The sequence below is a fragment of the Gorilla gorilla genome, chromosome 1 (assembly GCF_029281585.2).
Source record: "Gorilla gorilla gorilla isolate KB3781 chromosome 1, NHGRI_mGorGor1-v2.1_pri, whole genome shotgun sequence".
Lineage (NCBI taxonomy): Eukaryota > Metazoa > Chordata > Mammalia > Primates > Hominidae > Gorilla > Gorilla gorilla.
In genome coordinates, this window is record NC_073224.2 from 214,881,011 (window position 1) to 214,894,842 (window position 13,832).

General features: G+C 53.0%; 1 protein-coding gene across 1 annotated transcript in view; it reads left to right on the forward strand.

The window, feature by feature from the left end:
* The first annotated feature begins 253 nt into the window (after nt 1–253).
* RUNX3 (RUNX family transcription factor 3) overlaps nt 254–13,832 on the forward strand; it is a 65,575-nt gene continuing 51,996 nt past the window's right edge. The window contains exon 1 of the mRNA XM_004025187.5: nt 254–754. Coding sequence (XP_004025236.2) covers nt 697–754 — 58 coding nt within the window. The 5' untranslated portion in view covers nt 254–696. The remainder of the gene's footprint in view (nt 755–13,832) is intronic.

The window sequence follows — 13,832 nt, forward strand, 5'->3', positions numbered from 1 at the left end:
TCTAAAAGGCTGTGACATCACGGCCCAGGTGACCGCGGCCCAGCCAATGAGCCAAGGCCGCAAGCAGGCTTCTCGCATCCTGTGAGCTGAGGTTGGGTTGACACTGGGAAGGCCTGGTCCCTCAACCACAGAACCACAAGGCCAGGCCCTTGCCGCCTCCAGGGCCCTGCGCGGGAGCTGGTTGGCTCCTGGTGCTCCCCACCCCCGGCCGCCCTCGTACCCACCGGAGCCTGGGCTCTGTCAAGGGTAAGCCTCATTCATTCATTCCCTGTGGCACTGGAGGGGGCCCACTCTGCTCTGTCAGCTTCGGAGCTCCTCCACCCTGGCTGCCGAAAGCCCCTTCCCGCCATCTAATGATACACTCTGCATACGCTTCTGTTGAGAATTTGTGGCTAGACATTCCTGTGGGACCAGGAATCCAAATTCTTGGGTACAAACAGAAACTTACTTTCCTTGGGGATTTTTTTCTCTCTCTCACTCACACACACTCTCGCGTTCTTTCCTTTTTTCTTTTTCGTAGCAGCAGGGGGGAAAAAAGAGACAAAAACAAAACAAAAAACAACAAAAAGCAACACCCCCCCCCCTTTTATTTTCAAAAGTAGCTAGAGGAAAAAAAAATAACACAACAGCCAACCAAGTGAATCCCAACCCAACCCCCTGAAGGGCTGAAAATTCTCGCCTTCTTCAGAGCGGGGCATGGCATCGAACAGCATCTTCGACTCCTTCCCGACCTACTCTCCGACCTTCATCCGTGGTGAGTAACAATTGCCCACGGCCCTGGGTGGGGAGCTGTGGCCGGGCCCCGGACCACGTCCTTCCACTGACCGCCCTGGCTGCCCTCAAGCGCACAGCCTGTCCGCCTAAATCTGCTGGCCTCTGAAAGCCTGAGGTGGGAAGAGGGGTTGGTGGTCTCTGTGGTCTCTTGGCGTGGAACACCGCTGTGGCACTTTCATCCTCCGCTGGTGGGGACAGTAAGCCGTGGGGGCGATGGATACTCCAAGACCTCAAGACCTCAAAGGGCAGCCCTCAGAGGGGCCAAGGGAAACTCTCAGGGACCCTCGGCTTCCTGCTTCACTAACGGGGCCCCAGGGCCTGCAGCCCCAGCCCCTGTCCTGCCTGGGACTCCCCACCTGGGCTCAGGAGGTCACTGCTGGCAACTTCTGGGGAGAGCTGTGGGATCCAGGGGTCTTCCTGGAGACCACCGCCGACATTTTGTGTGTAACTCCTGGGGTATCAGAAGCAGAGGGAGGAGAAGGAAGCCACAGGCTTTTGTGGAAAACTGCACAGAGCTGGGCTGCACTGAAGCTGGACCCGCACGGGGCAGGGGGAGAGACCTCGAGAAAGTTCGTGGATTTGGCCACGGAAGAGGAGAAAGTGTTTCTGGGCAGCTTTTGCCTTTTCTGGTGGCTGCAAGGATGCAGAGTTCTGGGTTGTGTCTCCCAGCAAGGATAGGGGGTCTGGGATCCCCGACCTGGAGCCTCTAATGGGGCTGGGACTCATGGGGAGACTTCTCCTGCCTCTGTCTGGCATTTAGGGCTGATGCACCCTGGCCTCAGACACCCCCTGCTGCCTTCCTCCTCCCTAGCAGGAGCCCAGATGGGGCTGTGACACCTGAGACTGGGGATCAAGAGTCCCTGAGCTCAAGTCCCACGGCTCAGTGGCTTCCTTGCTGAGAGACCTTAGGAAGGGAGTTACTTAACCTCTCTGTGCCCCAAATAGAGTCCCCTCTGCTTGTGGAATTCTCATTGTCTGAGCCTGGGGGTGGACCATGTATAAGGGCAGTGCCTCTGGATGGTTCCAGAACAGAGAGGCTGCATGAGATCTAGAACTTCAGGGTTGGGGGCTGGTGCTGCCTTTCCTCAGCCGAGGCAGTCAGCAGAGATGCAGAGGTGGGTCTGCCTGCCTGCCTACCCTCCAGCCCATTGGCCTGCCCTGCCGCTGGCTGACCGAGTGATTCAGGGCTGGTGCCTGGGCGGCCGGCTCGGGGCAGGGACCCAGACACATTTGGGTGTTTGAGTCCTCAGGCTTCTGGGAAGGCTTGTCTGAGAGCGGGGCCTGTTCTTCTTCCCTGGTGAGGCCGAGGAAGGCTGTGCTGCTGCAGATGGGGACTGAGTCGGGGAGTGAAGGGGGCCTGCTGTCCCCTGAAGTGGGGGCACTCCCATCAAACCTAGCTGTAGCTGATGATGAGCGGCAGCCCCAGGTCTGAGAGCCGAGAGCTGTGGCTGCTTCCTTGGAGTTGCTGCTATTATAACGTTGTTCCCTTTGTAGTCCTCAGAGCTAATTAAGGCAGTTCTGTGGCAAGAAAATAAGAGTTTATAAAATCCATTTGCCGGGTCTTTGTAATCTGTATTTCTCCTTCCGTGCGCAAGATGGAGAAATGTAGGGTTTAAAACAAAGGAATCTTGGGAGACAGGGCTAGAGCCCCGGTCGGCCTGGGCTGGGTCCTGATCCTCGGAGCCTGAGAGGTGGCTGGCAGTAGCACGAAGGGCACAAAGGGAGAGGTGGCTTTGGCCCAACATGTCATGTATGCGCCCAGAGACAGGAGGCTGCTGGGCAGAGCGGGCTGATCCTGGCCAACAGCGGCACAGAAGGCGCCTCATAGGCTAGGGTCTGTGGGGATGTTTGGATCTGGGGTCTGCGGCCCGAGGGCCTTCCCTCCACTTTTGTGGAGACCTGTCTCCCCTCTTCAGCCTTCTCTCTCCTGTTCATTTCTGCTCACCACGTGCTCGCCATGGGGGCCTGTCTCCCAAATCCCATCCCTGGAGGCTCACAGGGCTCCAGCTGCCAATTCCTTCCTCAAAGAGACCCAGCCCCAGGGTCCCATTTGCAGGGTGCCAACCCCACGCTGCCCCCTACAGGGTCCCTAACCCACCGACCCTTGGCAGTCTTAGGGAACCTTCAGGTTCCTCCTTGGAGTTGCATTTTTAAACGCGTAAGACAAAATCCAAAGGATTACAAAGGAAAAGAAATCGATGGAAATACCGTTGTCAAACTCAGAAAGCAAGCTGGTGACATATTGACTCACGTTTTCCATTTGTTGAACTCCATTTGTCTGTGCCTCTTCAAGAACTCACTGAGTGACAAGACCCCGCAGTGGGCCATGCAGTTGTGATGAGCATGAACAATATTTCAGGTCATCCCTGACCCCGCTGTGATACCAGAGAACACCTGTGATTTCCACTGGTGGAAAATCGCCATGGAATATGATGCTAAATTTCAGCTAGAGGCCGGGGAAAGGAAAGACACGGTTATCTCCAGCCCAGTGTCACAGACCCCCTAAATTATACGCAAGACAAAAACTCCAGGTCCATCCGGGTCTCAGGTTCTCAGAATCTTACTCGGGCTGTTCTCTCGTCCATAGGCTTTTACCAGAAGGGGAAGGGTCTCCCTATGCCCCCCACTGCCTCCTCTTCCTCCTACCTGTGTCTTCCAAATGCCATCCCACCTCAGTCCCTGAGCAAAGTGTGATGGAGCCAGCAGTTTTTCTGAAATCACCGCCCCTAGAGAGTTTTAAACACCGGATTCCCAGTTCCTACCTCAGGCTGTGGAGGATTCTCCATTCCTACCTCAGACTGTGGAATCAGAATCTCTAGGGTTTGGGCCTGGGCAGGTGTGGTTTTGAAAATCCCCCAAAGCGATTCTGATGTGCCTCTCAGGCAGGCTTGGGGACTGCTGCCAGGGGAGCCCAGTCCCCTACCTGCCTCTGCCGCCTGTGTGCTGTGAGACTGTGTCTGAGTCACTTGACATCTCTGGATCCGTGTTCTCTCATGAGTAAAAGGGCACGAGTGAGTTGCATTTGGTGCCTCCTATGTGGGCTTCTCTGTCTCCCCCACCTGACAACCCAGGGTGGTCCCTAGAATTATCACCGAGCTCCTACTACCTCAGTGTCCCCATAGACCAACGGAAGATGACTTCCCTTTTGTCTTCACTGGCAAAAACAGGCTGAGAATGAAGCATCCCATCCATGCCTCTGCCTTCAGGCACCTGTACTCAGCCAGTGCCACAGCCTATGCAGGGGCCTTCGAGGCAGCAAGGGAGAGATCCAGACCCCTGGAGAGTCCGACTGCTTGTGCATGACATTCCCACGGCTCCCACCGAGCCCTCTCCTCTCGGTTTCTCTGACTTTGAGCTAAGGGATCAGAAACTCCCCTCAGTTCACTGTGGAGAGAAGGGGTGTGGCAAAAGGGTGGAGAGGCATTTGGTTCCCATCCTGCAGTAGAGGCATGAGCAGGAGGTGAGAAGAGGGCAACGCCTACCCTCAGGGCTGGTGCACGGATGGTGGAATTCTAGAAGCTGGAATGGAAGGTGTGAGAGGGCACAGGGGCCCCCTGGGGTCTACCCCCCGGGCAGGACAAGGGGGATTTATTCTCCTTGTGTGACAAATGGGGAAGCTGAGACCTAAGAGATGTGATCTAGACACTCTGTGTAACTAGGGCCAAGTCCCTTCCTCTCTCTGGGCCTCAGTTTCCCCATCTGACAATTATGGGCCAATGGCCCTGAGGACCCCTTGCCCATGCATGGTTCCATTGGGGGCCAGCACCTTCATTCTGAATCTGCCTCATGAGGCCCTCCTCTGCACCCCCTGGGGCACCCCCTCACACCAGGTCACCTTTGCTGAACCCTCACTTGTACCCCCACAGGCAAACGCTCACCAGGGACACTGGCAGTGGGTGCCCCTCCAGGGAGGGAAGCCGAGGAAATGGGCCCAAACTGCCACATGTAGGCTTTAAGGGGGCTCTGGAGGAGGGGGGGGGGCAAACGCGTTCATCTGTTTAGTCAGTCATTTCCCAAAAACTTATCGAGGTGTAGAGTATCGAGATTCCAGCTCGGGCTTTAGAGCCAGGCTCTCCAGGTTCAAGTCCTGACTCTGCCCTCTGCCGTCACCTGCGTGAGTTACTTCACTTCTCTGTCTCTGGTTTCCTCATCTGTAGGGGTTAACCAACCTTGCAGAGCTATGGAGAGAATTAAAGGAGCATGATGCCTGGCACAGAGTAGTTGCTCAATAAGCATTTTCCATTTGATGAACACCATGAGCATGGCCTTGTACTGGGAGCCCGGGGGAAACTGGGTCAGGATCTCCATCCTAAGAGCTCACCGTCTGGTGGAGAAAAAGATGGGTCAACAGAAAATTGCCCTGGGGCGTGATAAAGGTTTTTTGGGAGAAGAACCAGGGCTGTGAGTTCAAAGAGGGGTACTAGCCCAGCCTTGGGAAAGAGAGAACAAGTCCTCTGGAGGAGTGACTTGGAAACTGGGTCCCTAAGGGTAAAGAGGTAACAAAGACAGGGAAAGGATGTTCCAGGCAGAAAGAACGTCCTGGGCAAAGGTGTGGAAGCAGGAAAGTATGAGCTGGCCCGGGAGCCACAGGGAGGGCTGGGAGCGTGGTGTGGGTCTGGCCAAGGTCCCCCTAGCAGTGGTTGGAGTTGGCCGGCAGCTCCTCCCCTGAAGATGCCTGGGAGAAATGGAAAGTGGACTCTTGGGTATGAGGCAGGCCTGTGTGGAGGCAGGGGGTGGACAAAATGGCCCTGGGCAGGTCTGGCCGAGATGGTCTGACTCAGAGGTCACCGGACAGGGAGGAGGCTGCCCAGACCAGAGAGGTCAGTCACTGTATCCTTTCCGAAGATCCAGGAAGTTCCAATAACAGGGGACTCTCTGTTTTAGCACTGAAAGCTCCACGTCCCAGGAAACCCCTTCATCCCAGGCAACCCCTGATGGCTGGTCACCCTGAGCACATGTGTCTATGGGGCCTCCCCCTCCCCGCCATCCCTGGGAGAGGAACAGACTGACCGCCAGCCCTTCCGTGCCCACTATGGCGCTTGCCTGGCGCCACGTCTGCTAGGTCCCTTTGACGGCGGCTTCTGAGGCTGCCCTGCACACACCCGTCTCCCCAGACCACCCTGCCTGTCCAAAGTGCCCCCCAGGCTGGAAAAGCATTCTTGGGAGCCCCCCACTGCCCACAGGGTCTAGGCAGGCATGAGCCGACCCCACACAGTGGGACTGTGTGTCCAGGCCTTACCGCACCCACTCTGGCCGGCTGGAGGCCCCCAGCAGCCCCACTGGTCATATAGAGGGCTCATTGACGCCTGGGCCTGGAGGTGGCCGCATCAAAGCGGAGGCTCCCTCGGTTACCTGGAGGGAGGAGGCCGGGAGATGGATAAGCAGAGCCTGAAAACCTGACCTTCCAGCGGGCTGTGAGAGGCAGGAGGAGAGTGGCAGCCTCTGACCCCAGCCTTGCCACTGAGCCAGTCCGGACTCCTCTGTAGGTGGGGAAACAAGCCTGGGCTCTGGGTTCAGTGGGGCAGCCCCAACACCAGCTCTTATTGCCATCTCCTGGGGATCCCTTATCTGCAGACCATTCCTCAAATCTGCCACCCAGAGTGTGCCCCCATCCCCCGTAGTTGGGGAATCTCACCCAATCTTCCAGACTGAACCCAAACACTCCCTCTGCTAGGAGTCATTGCTGGGACACCTGCAGCCACTGGGGAGCCCTGTCCTCCTGAGCTTCAGTCCCTGGGCCTGCCCTGAGACTCAGCGAGTAGTTCCCTACTTTGCTTAGTGGAAGTAAAGAGAAGGAAGGAAGGAAGGGAGGGATGGAGGGAAGAAAGATTGCCTTTAGCCCTCAGTGGATCTACAGCCCAGGCCTTTGCCATCTGCCCTAAAATAGCACCTCCTGAAGCCCCTGGACACAGTGGGGATGGGAATCTCAGGCCTAGGGCTGGGAGTGGGACTCTGGTCTTGCTTTGAGAAGTCACAAGAACAAGGAACAGTGAATGAGTCCAGGAGCATATCAGAGCCCGGAGGCAGAGAGTTCCCCTCCTCACTTCATAGATGGCGAAACTGAGGTCTAAAGAGGTGTGTGGTCTTGTAAAACACTGAATTCGGCAGCAGGAAAACTGACTTTCCTTGCCTGCCTGGGGTCCAATCATCTGCCTTGCACACAGTTTAGGAGTCAGAACAATCTAGGCTTAAACTGCATGGTAGCTGGGTGACCTGACATGTTAATTCACCTCTTAAGGTCTCAGTTTCCTCCTCTGTAAAATGGGCTAATAACACAGACCTCAAAGGGTGGTTGGGAGAAGTGACTGTGGCCCTGCCCTGAGCCCCGCATGTGGCGCCTGCTACACAGGGAGCACTGGCCTGGCACAGGCCGGCCTCCTGATCGGCTCGGGCCCCTCTGCGCCAGCGTGATGCCCTGCCACTCAACAGATGTTTCCACATCTCACCCTCCTGCTCTTTCTCCAGCGCCAAGCCCTGGTTTTTTCAGGGCTAGAGAGGGCTGAGCAGGCACAAGACTAGAGGGACTGTCAGACCCCTTGTCAATGGCTCCCAGGGATAAAGGAAGGCACTCTTCGGAGAGAAAGCAAAGTAAAATGCGGCTACGGCTATAAGCCTCAGCTGCAGCCAGGCTCTGCCACTTCCTCGCTGTGTGGTGTTGGGAGAGGTGCCTCACCTCTCTGTGTTTCATTTTCTTACCTGTAAAATGGAGAAAACGAATAGCACCCTCTCAAGGCATGTTGGGTAGGTTTAATGAGGTAGTGTGTATCACGTGCACAGCACAGGGCCCGGCACAGACAAGCCCTCACGGAATGCCAGAAATTACTACTATTTAATGTTCCTCCTCCTCTGCAAAAGCCTTCTGTCTGACTCTAAGCAGGATGTGGAAGGTGAGAAACCCTGGCCTGTCTTCTCAAGGCCCAGCTTCATGGCCGCCCCCTTGGGGAGCCTTCCCAGCCCTTCCCTTTCTCCCCTCCAGGCGGTGGGGGTGCTCTGCCACTGCTGCCCCTCACTCCTCACCGCACAGGTGTCCAAAGGGTGTTCTTGGGAGCAGGGGCAGGCTCACAGGTGATATTCAGCCCTTCTCACTGAATGGATAGAGGAAAGAAAGAAAGAATGGATGGATGGATGGATGAATGAATGAATGAATGAATGAATGAATGAATGGGCTGACGATTGGTCAGCTTGAGAGTTTTCCAGCTTCTCCCTCACTTCCCCCTTCACTGTCTGGCTTCTTCTTTGAAACACTTGTTGGCGCGAGCCTGAGCACTCCGGTCCAATCGGTGCAGGCAGCGTGAAGGTTTAGGTTCCTCTTTGGGGTTTTCTTTCGAGTCTGGGAAAAGTGTTTTTGGCAAAAGGTTCAGACTTACGTGTGGGCGGAAAGGGCAGACGCATATAACTTATGATTTGAAGGGTGACCAAAGTCAGCCCCCTCCAAACATCCTTCAACGTGGGACATGGTGACTGAGATTCCACCAGCACATGCAGTCCCTGTGGGGGGGGGGGGGCTTTTGTAAATGCAGGTCCCTTCCCATCATGCACACCTGAGTGTCCACAGTCTGCCTGATTCCTTGGCCTTTGTTGAGAGGAGTTAAAAGGCTGGAGCAGAGGAAACAGAGGGCATCTGGGGGACGGAACGCTTGGAGAGCGCAAAGGGAAAGGTGGATGGAGTGGAAAGGGGTGGGGAGGAAAAGAGGGGTCCATTTTGGTCATGCCCCTATTCCCAAACCCAACTTGCCTGGGCACCAGGGCTGAGGACCAGCACCTGTGGCTTGGCCTCCAGTGCTCCTTCCTCAAGCCTGAGCTCTGTCCCACCCCACCTCCGTGGGGTAAGCAGGGGCAGGAGGGGAGGCCTACTGACATACCTCCCCCAGCTCTTCGCACCCCTGTGTCTCGGGAAGAGGTGCTAGGTCCAGGAGGGGTGGAGAAAGGACCTCGAAGTCAGAAGTGATAAAGAGCCCATGGAGAGAGCCTGGTGCCCCCACATCTCCTACAGAGCAGCTATATCCCTTCCCAGGGAGAGAGGAAGCCACCTCTGAGAGCAAAGCCACCTCAGAAAAAAGACTAGAGGGAAACACTGAAAAGTCCATAGTAGTTAATACTGTGTGGTCCGCTATGATGGCAGGTAACCTTTATTTTATATTCTTTTGATTATTGTGTATTTTCCAAACTTTTAATACTTGTAAATTTAAGGGAAAACAATTTTTGTTTTCAAAGAATGAAAGAGGAAGAGGCAGTCCCACCCTCCCAGGAACAGGCAAGCTGGGGCTCCCATCAGCCTGAGCTCCAGCCTGGGAACGGCCTGCTCCCACCCAGGCAAGGCCCTGCTGGCCACCCTGCTCTCTGTTCTTCTTCCCAAATCACTGTGTCTGTCACCTGCCTCCTTGGCTCTGCCCTGTCGGGCTGTGGAGCAAGGGTCTGCCCCGGGCTGCGCAGAGCCATGCATACAGTAGGTGCTCAGGAAATGCTTGTGACCTGAGGTGTGGTCCCAATCTGCAGACAGTTTTCCTGGAGAGGTGGGCCTACGTCCCCAGCGGACTTAGGATGTGAGGTGGGCGAATTGGTTGCTGCTGATTCATTCAATGAACATTTATTGAGCATCTACTGCATGCAAGCACTGTTCTGGGCACTGGGGATGCAGAAGTGAACACAACGGACAAAGATGCCTTCTCCCTGGGGCGCCACATTCCTGTGATGTGTGGAGAGAGACTGCCTCAGGAACCACCCTCCCCCCCCAGTGTTTTTCAGTGTCCCAGCTTTCCATTTATAGATGGGGAAACTGACACTCAGAGAGGAGGCAGTCCTTGCCTGAACCCCCACAGCCAGGGAGTTGCAGATGCTGTTCTAAGCTCCAGAGCCTCGAGATTCAGCCCATACCTTAGCCTACCAAGCCCTACTAAGGTAGGCTCTCTCCTCTGGCCACCCACACCCCTCTGGCTTAGGTCCTTCCTACCTGTGCAGAATCTTGGCCTCCTGGGACTTCCATAAATGCTCTGGATTCCCCATTAAATCCTCATCACAGCTCTGTGTGCTGGGCATCACCACCTCCATTGTGGAGATGAAAACAGACTCAGGCAGATGGTGGGACTTGCTGCAACTAATGTTTAAGAAGAGGAAAGAGGACCTTGAGTCATCCTGCGGTCTGTCTGACATCAAACCAGCCCGTCAAACTCTCCCTTCTGCCCGGAAGATGTCTTCTCTTCCTTGGCCTGAGGGCACCACCTCCATGGAGCCCTCCCCGATACCTCTAAGCGAGGTGATTCATATCCTCCTCTATGCAACCACAGCATCTTCAGGCCCTTCTCAAATACTTCCTGAAGTCTTTCTAGAAAGGGTGGAATCTGAGATGGGTCTAGAAAGGGCAGATCTGGGAAGGAAGGAACCTTGCTGGTACAAGCAGAGTGAACAGCATGGGCAAAGGTATGGAAGAAGGATCACACAAAAGGATTACATGGAGATGGAAGGTTTATCGGTCCTGTGGAGGGCTTGAGGGAGAGGAGACTGAGGAAGAAGGTGGGCCAGGCCTAGGGTTGGTCATGGCTTCAGGACACAGGGCTCCAGGACTGAACCAAGCTGGGCCGTGATGTGGGACGAAGCATCCCATGATGCACAGCGTGGTTCTCTGAAATAGGCCAGTGTAGAAATGGCCTTGAGGGTAGGTACGTGTGTGAACAGAGACCACAGGGGCCTCCCGCACCCACTCACGAGCCCTATTTTTGTCAGTCTCTAGACACACATCTGAGCAGCCGAAGTGCACTTGCTCTGAGGCACGTAGAGGGCTCCGTGGATGGCCACGTCCGTGGTTGGACAAGGACAAGGGCGAAGGCTTAGAGCAGCTGAAGGGAAACCTGTCCTGGGGAGAATCCCAGGGCTAGTGACGGCGGCATGATTTTCAGGGCACGGTGCAAAATGAAAATACAGGATCCCTTGTTCAAAAATCAGTAAGAATTTCAGGACAGCGACCACAGAACACGAAACCAAGCATGAGGCCCTTCTAAGCAAGGGACCCTGTGCAACTGCCCAGGCCTGAAAATAAGCCTCTGTCTGCCTTTCCTTCTTTCCCTGGACTTGTGTGGGCTTCCATTCTTTATGAATCCACAGTGTTAAAATAATAAGTGAAGCCTTGGGTGAGAGCATAGCTTGAAGATTTTAGAACCAGTAAGAACATTAGGGAAAACATGACTCCAACCAACGTCCCCACCCTGTCTGCATTTTATGTTGTAGAACACCTGAAGGATCTAAGAAATTTAAAAATAAGCTCGGTAAGCTCAACACCCAGAAAAAACCACTATCATTCGGTGTGTTTCCTTCCAGTCTATTTTTACGCCATGTCTTGTTTTTGCCTCTGTGGGTCTCTTTCCTCCATGTGTGAGGCCATGCCGATATGTCTGAGAACCTCAACAAGAATATCAATAGGCTGGGCATGGCGGCTCCCGCCTGTAATCCCAACACTTTGGGAGGCTGAGGCAGGAGGATAACTTGAGCTCAAGAGGTGAAGGCTGCAGTGAACTATGATCGTGCCACTGCACTCTAGCTTGGGTGACAGAGCAAGACCTGGTCTCCAAAAAAAAAAAAAACCACATTAACAACATTAACAGTCATTACAGGTTGAACATCCCTCACCCCAGATGGCTGGGACCAGAAGCATTCAAATTTAGGACTTCTGATTTTGTCAGATTTTGGAATAGTTGGATGATACTTCAGTCCAAAATCCAAAATTCTCCAATGAGCATTTCCTTTGAGTACCATGTTGGCCCTAAAAGAGTTTTGGATTTTGGAGCATTTCAGATTTTAGACTTTTGAATTAGGGATAATCAACCTGTATAGGTGTTAGGATATGTCTAGGAAGAATCTAGAACAGCACCGTCCCGTAGGATTCTCTGTGATGATAGTGATGTCCCATGTCTGTGCTGCCCAACACAGTAGCCACCAGGTGCACGTGAATCCCGAGCGCTTGAAACGTGGCTACTGTAACTGAGGAACTGAATTTTTTATCTTATTTCATTTTAATTATTTTCATTTAGATATCATTTAAGTATTTTCATTTAAAAGCTAATGGCTACTTTGTAGGGCTATGCAGATCTGGTTTTTTTTTTTTTCATTTTTCTTTTCTTTTCTTCTTTTTTTTTTTTTTTTTTTTTGAGACGGAGTCTGGCTCTGTCGCCAGGCTGGAGTGCAGTGGCGCAATCTCGCTCACTGCAAGCTCCGCCTCCTGGGTTCACGCCATTCTCCTGCCTCAGCCTCCCAAGTAGCTGGGACTACAGGCGCCCGCCACTACGCCTGGCTAATTTTTGTATTTTTAGTAGAGACGGGGTTTCACTGTGTTAGCCAGGATGGTCTCGATCTCCTGACCTCGTGATCCGCCCGCCTCGGCCTCCCAAAGTGATGGGATTGCAGGCTTGAGCCACCGAGCCCTGCCTTTTTTTCATTTTTCAACTCAAAATGTTTGAAAAGTTTTATACATAACAAGCACGTACTGCTTTAGTAATCAAAAGAAAGATACTAAAAATTTTAAGTTTTTAAAGCATTCAATGCTACCGGCAAAAAAAAATACTTGAGTTTTTTAAAAGCCTATGATGGGGGAAGATTGATCCTGTTAGAATAGGATCTATTTTTACTTTTCCAGTCAACGTACAGAAGAACGAATGTGGGGTTTAGAATCAGAAGCTGTGGGTTTGTCTACCGGATCTGCCACTTACTGGCTATGTGCCCACTTAACCTTTGTGAACCTCAATTTCCTCATCTGTATGATGGGGACATTGATGCTAGTGACCTCTCCAGGCCGCTGTGGGGGCTGAATCAGGCAAGGAAGGTGAGAACAGGAGGAATGGCCTAGCGATGGTGCACATGACTGGAGAGGATTTCTGTAGGGGTGGAGCCACTCATCCCTGCGAGAGGGTGTTCCTCACAGCTCTGACTCCCCTTGCCATTTCCTAGAAAGCAGGAAATGAGGGTGGCATCTCCCAACGTGTGTTCAGATGCTATCAGCTGTTGAGCAGAAATAATGGAACTCTGTCGTCAAACAAGATTGGGATTGGTTGTTTCAAACAATGTTCAATGGTGTTTTGCTGCAGGACTGGTCAGAGTCTTTGATATGCTAATGGCTACCTTGTTGGGCCATGGAGATCTAAAATAGTGTATGCTCAACTGTTTATTGAGTTATCTCTTGGGGTGAGATGATGCATCTGGAAGGGGCTGGTGTGTGCAAAGTCCACTTTGGGAAAAGCTGCTCTAGAGAGAGCTATTGGATCCACCATGGGCTATAAGCACTGTGGGGGCGGGGAAATTATCTTTTCAAGGAACTAGGAAATTGTATTGAGATTTCAAAGGAAAATTTGCTGGATCCTAAATACAAAAGGGAAAAGCACAACATTGAAATGAATAAATTCGTAATTGACAGTCTAGAAAATATAAATTATGACTCAACTCTTAAATAGTTCCATTAGCAGTAAACATTTACATAGCTCTTAACTCTATGTCAGCCACTGTCTAAGTGTTTTCCATATCTTTGCTCATTTTGTTTATATATGTATTTGAGACAGGGTCTGGCTCTGTCTTCCAGGCTGGAGTGCAGTGGCATAATCTTGGCTCACTAAAGTCTCTGCCTCCCAGGCTCAAGTGACATACCTTAGCTCATTTAATCCTCACAACCCTATAAGACAAAAGCTATTATGAGGCCTATTTTACAGATGAGAAAACTGAACCCCAGAGAGATTAAGGCATCTGCTCAGGTCACCCACCCAGGCAGCCTGCATCCAGAGCCTGTGTGGCTCGCCAAAGCACAGTAGCTATGAATTAATGGACGTTTCCTCAGGTCAAGGAGCATCTTTGGTCTTCTCTTGGCCCCATTTCTGGCAAGAGCTGGTGGTGCCCCCACGAGCTTGGTTCCCACGTCCTCCACCCAAACCTAGAGAGGCTGGAGCGACTCAAGGGGTGAAGGGAAGCCAGGCAGAACCAGCTCCACCACCTTCTTACTGGGTGAGTCATTGCCTCCTCTGGGCTTCAGTTTCCTCATCTGAGAAATGGGCCAGTAATCATTTGTGGAACAAGAGAGGGGAGAT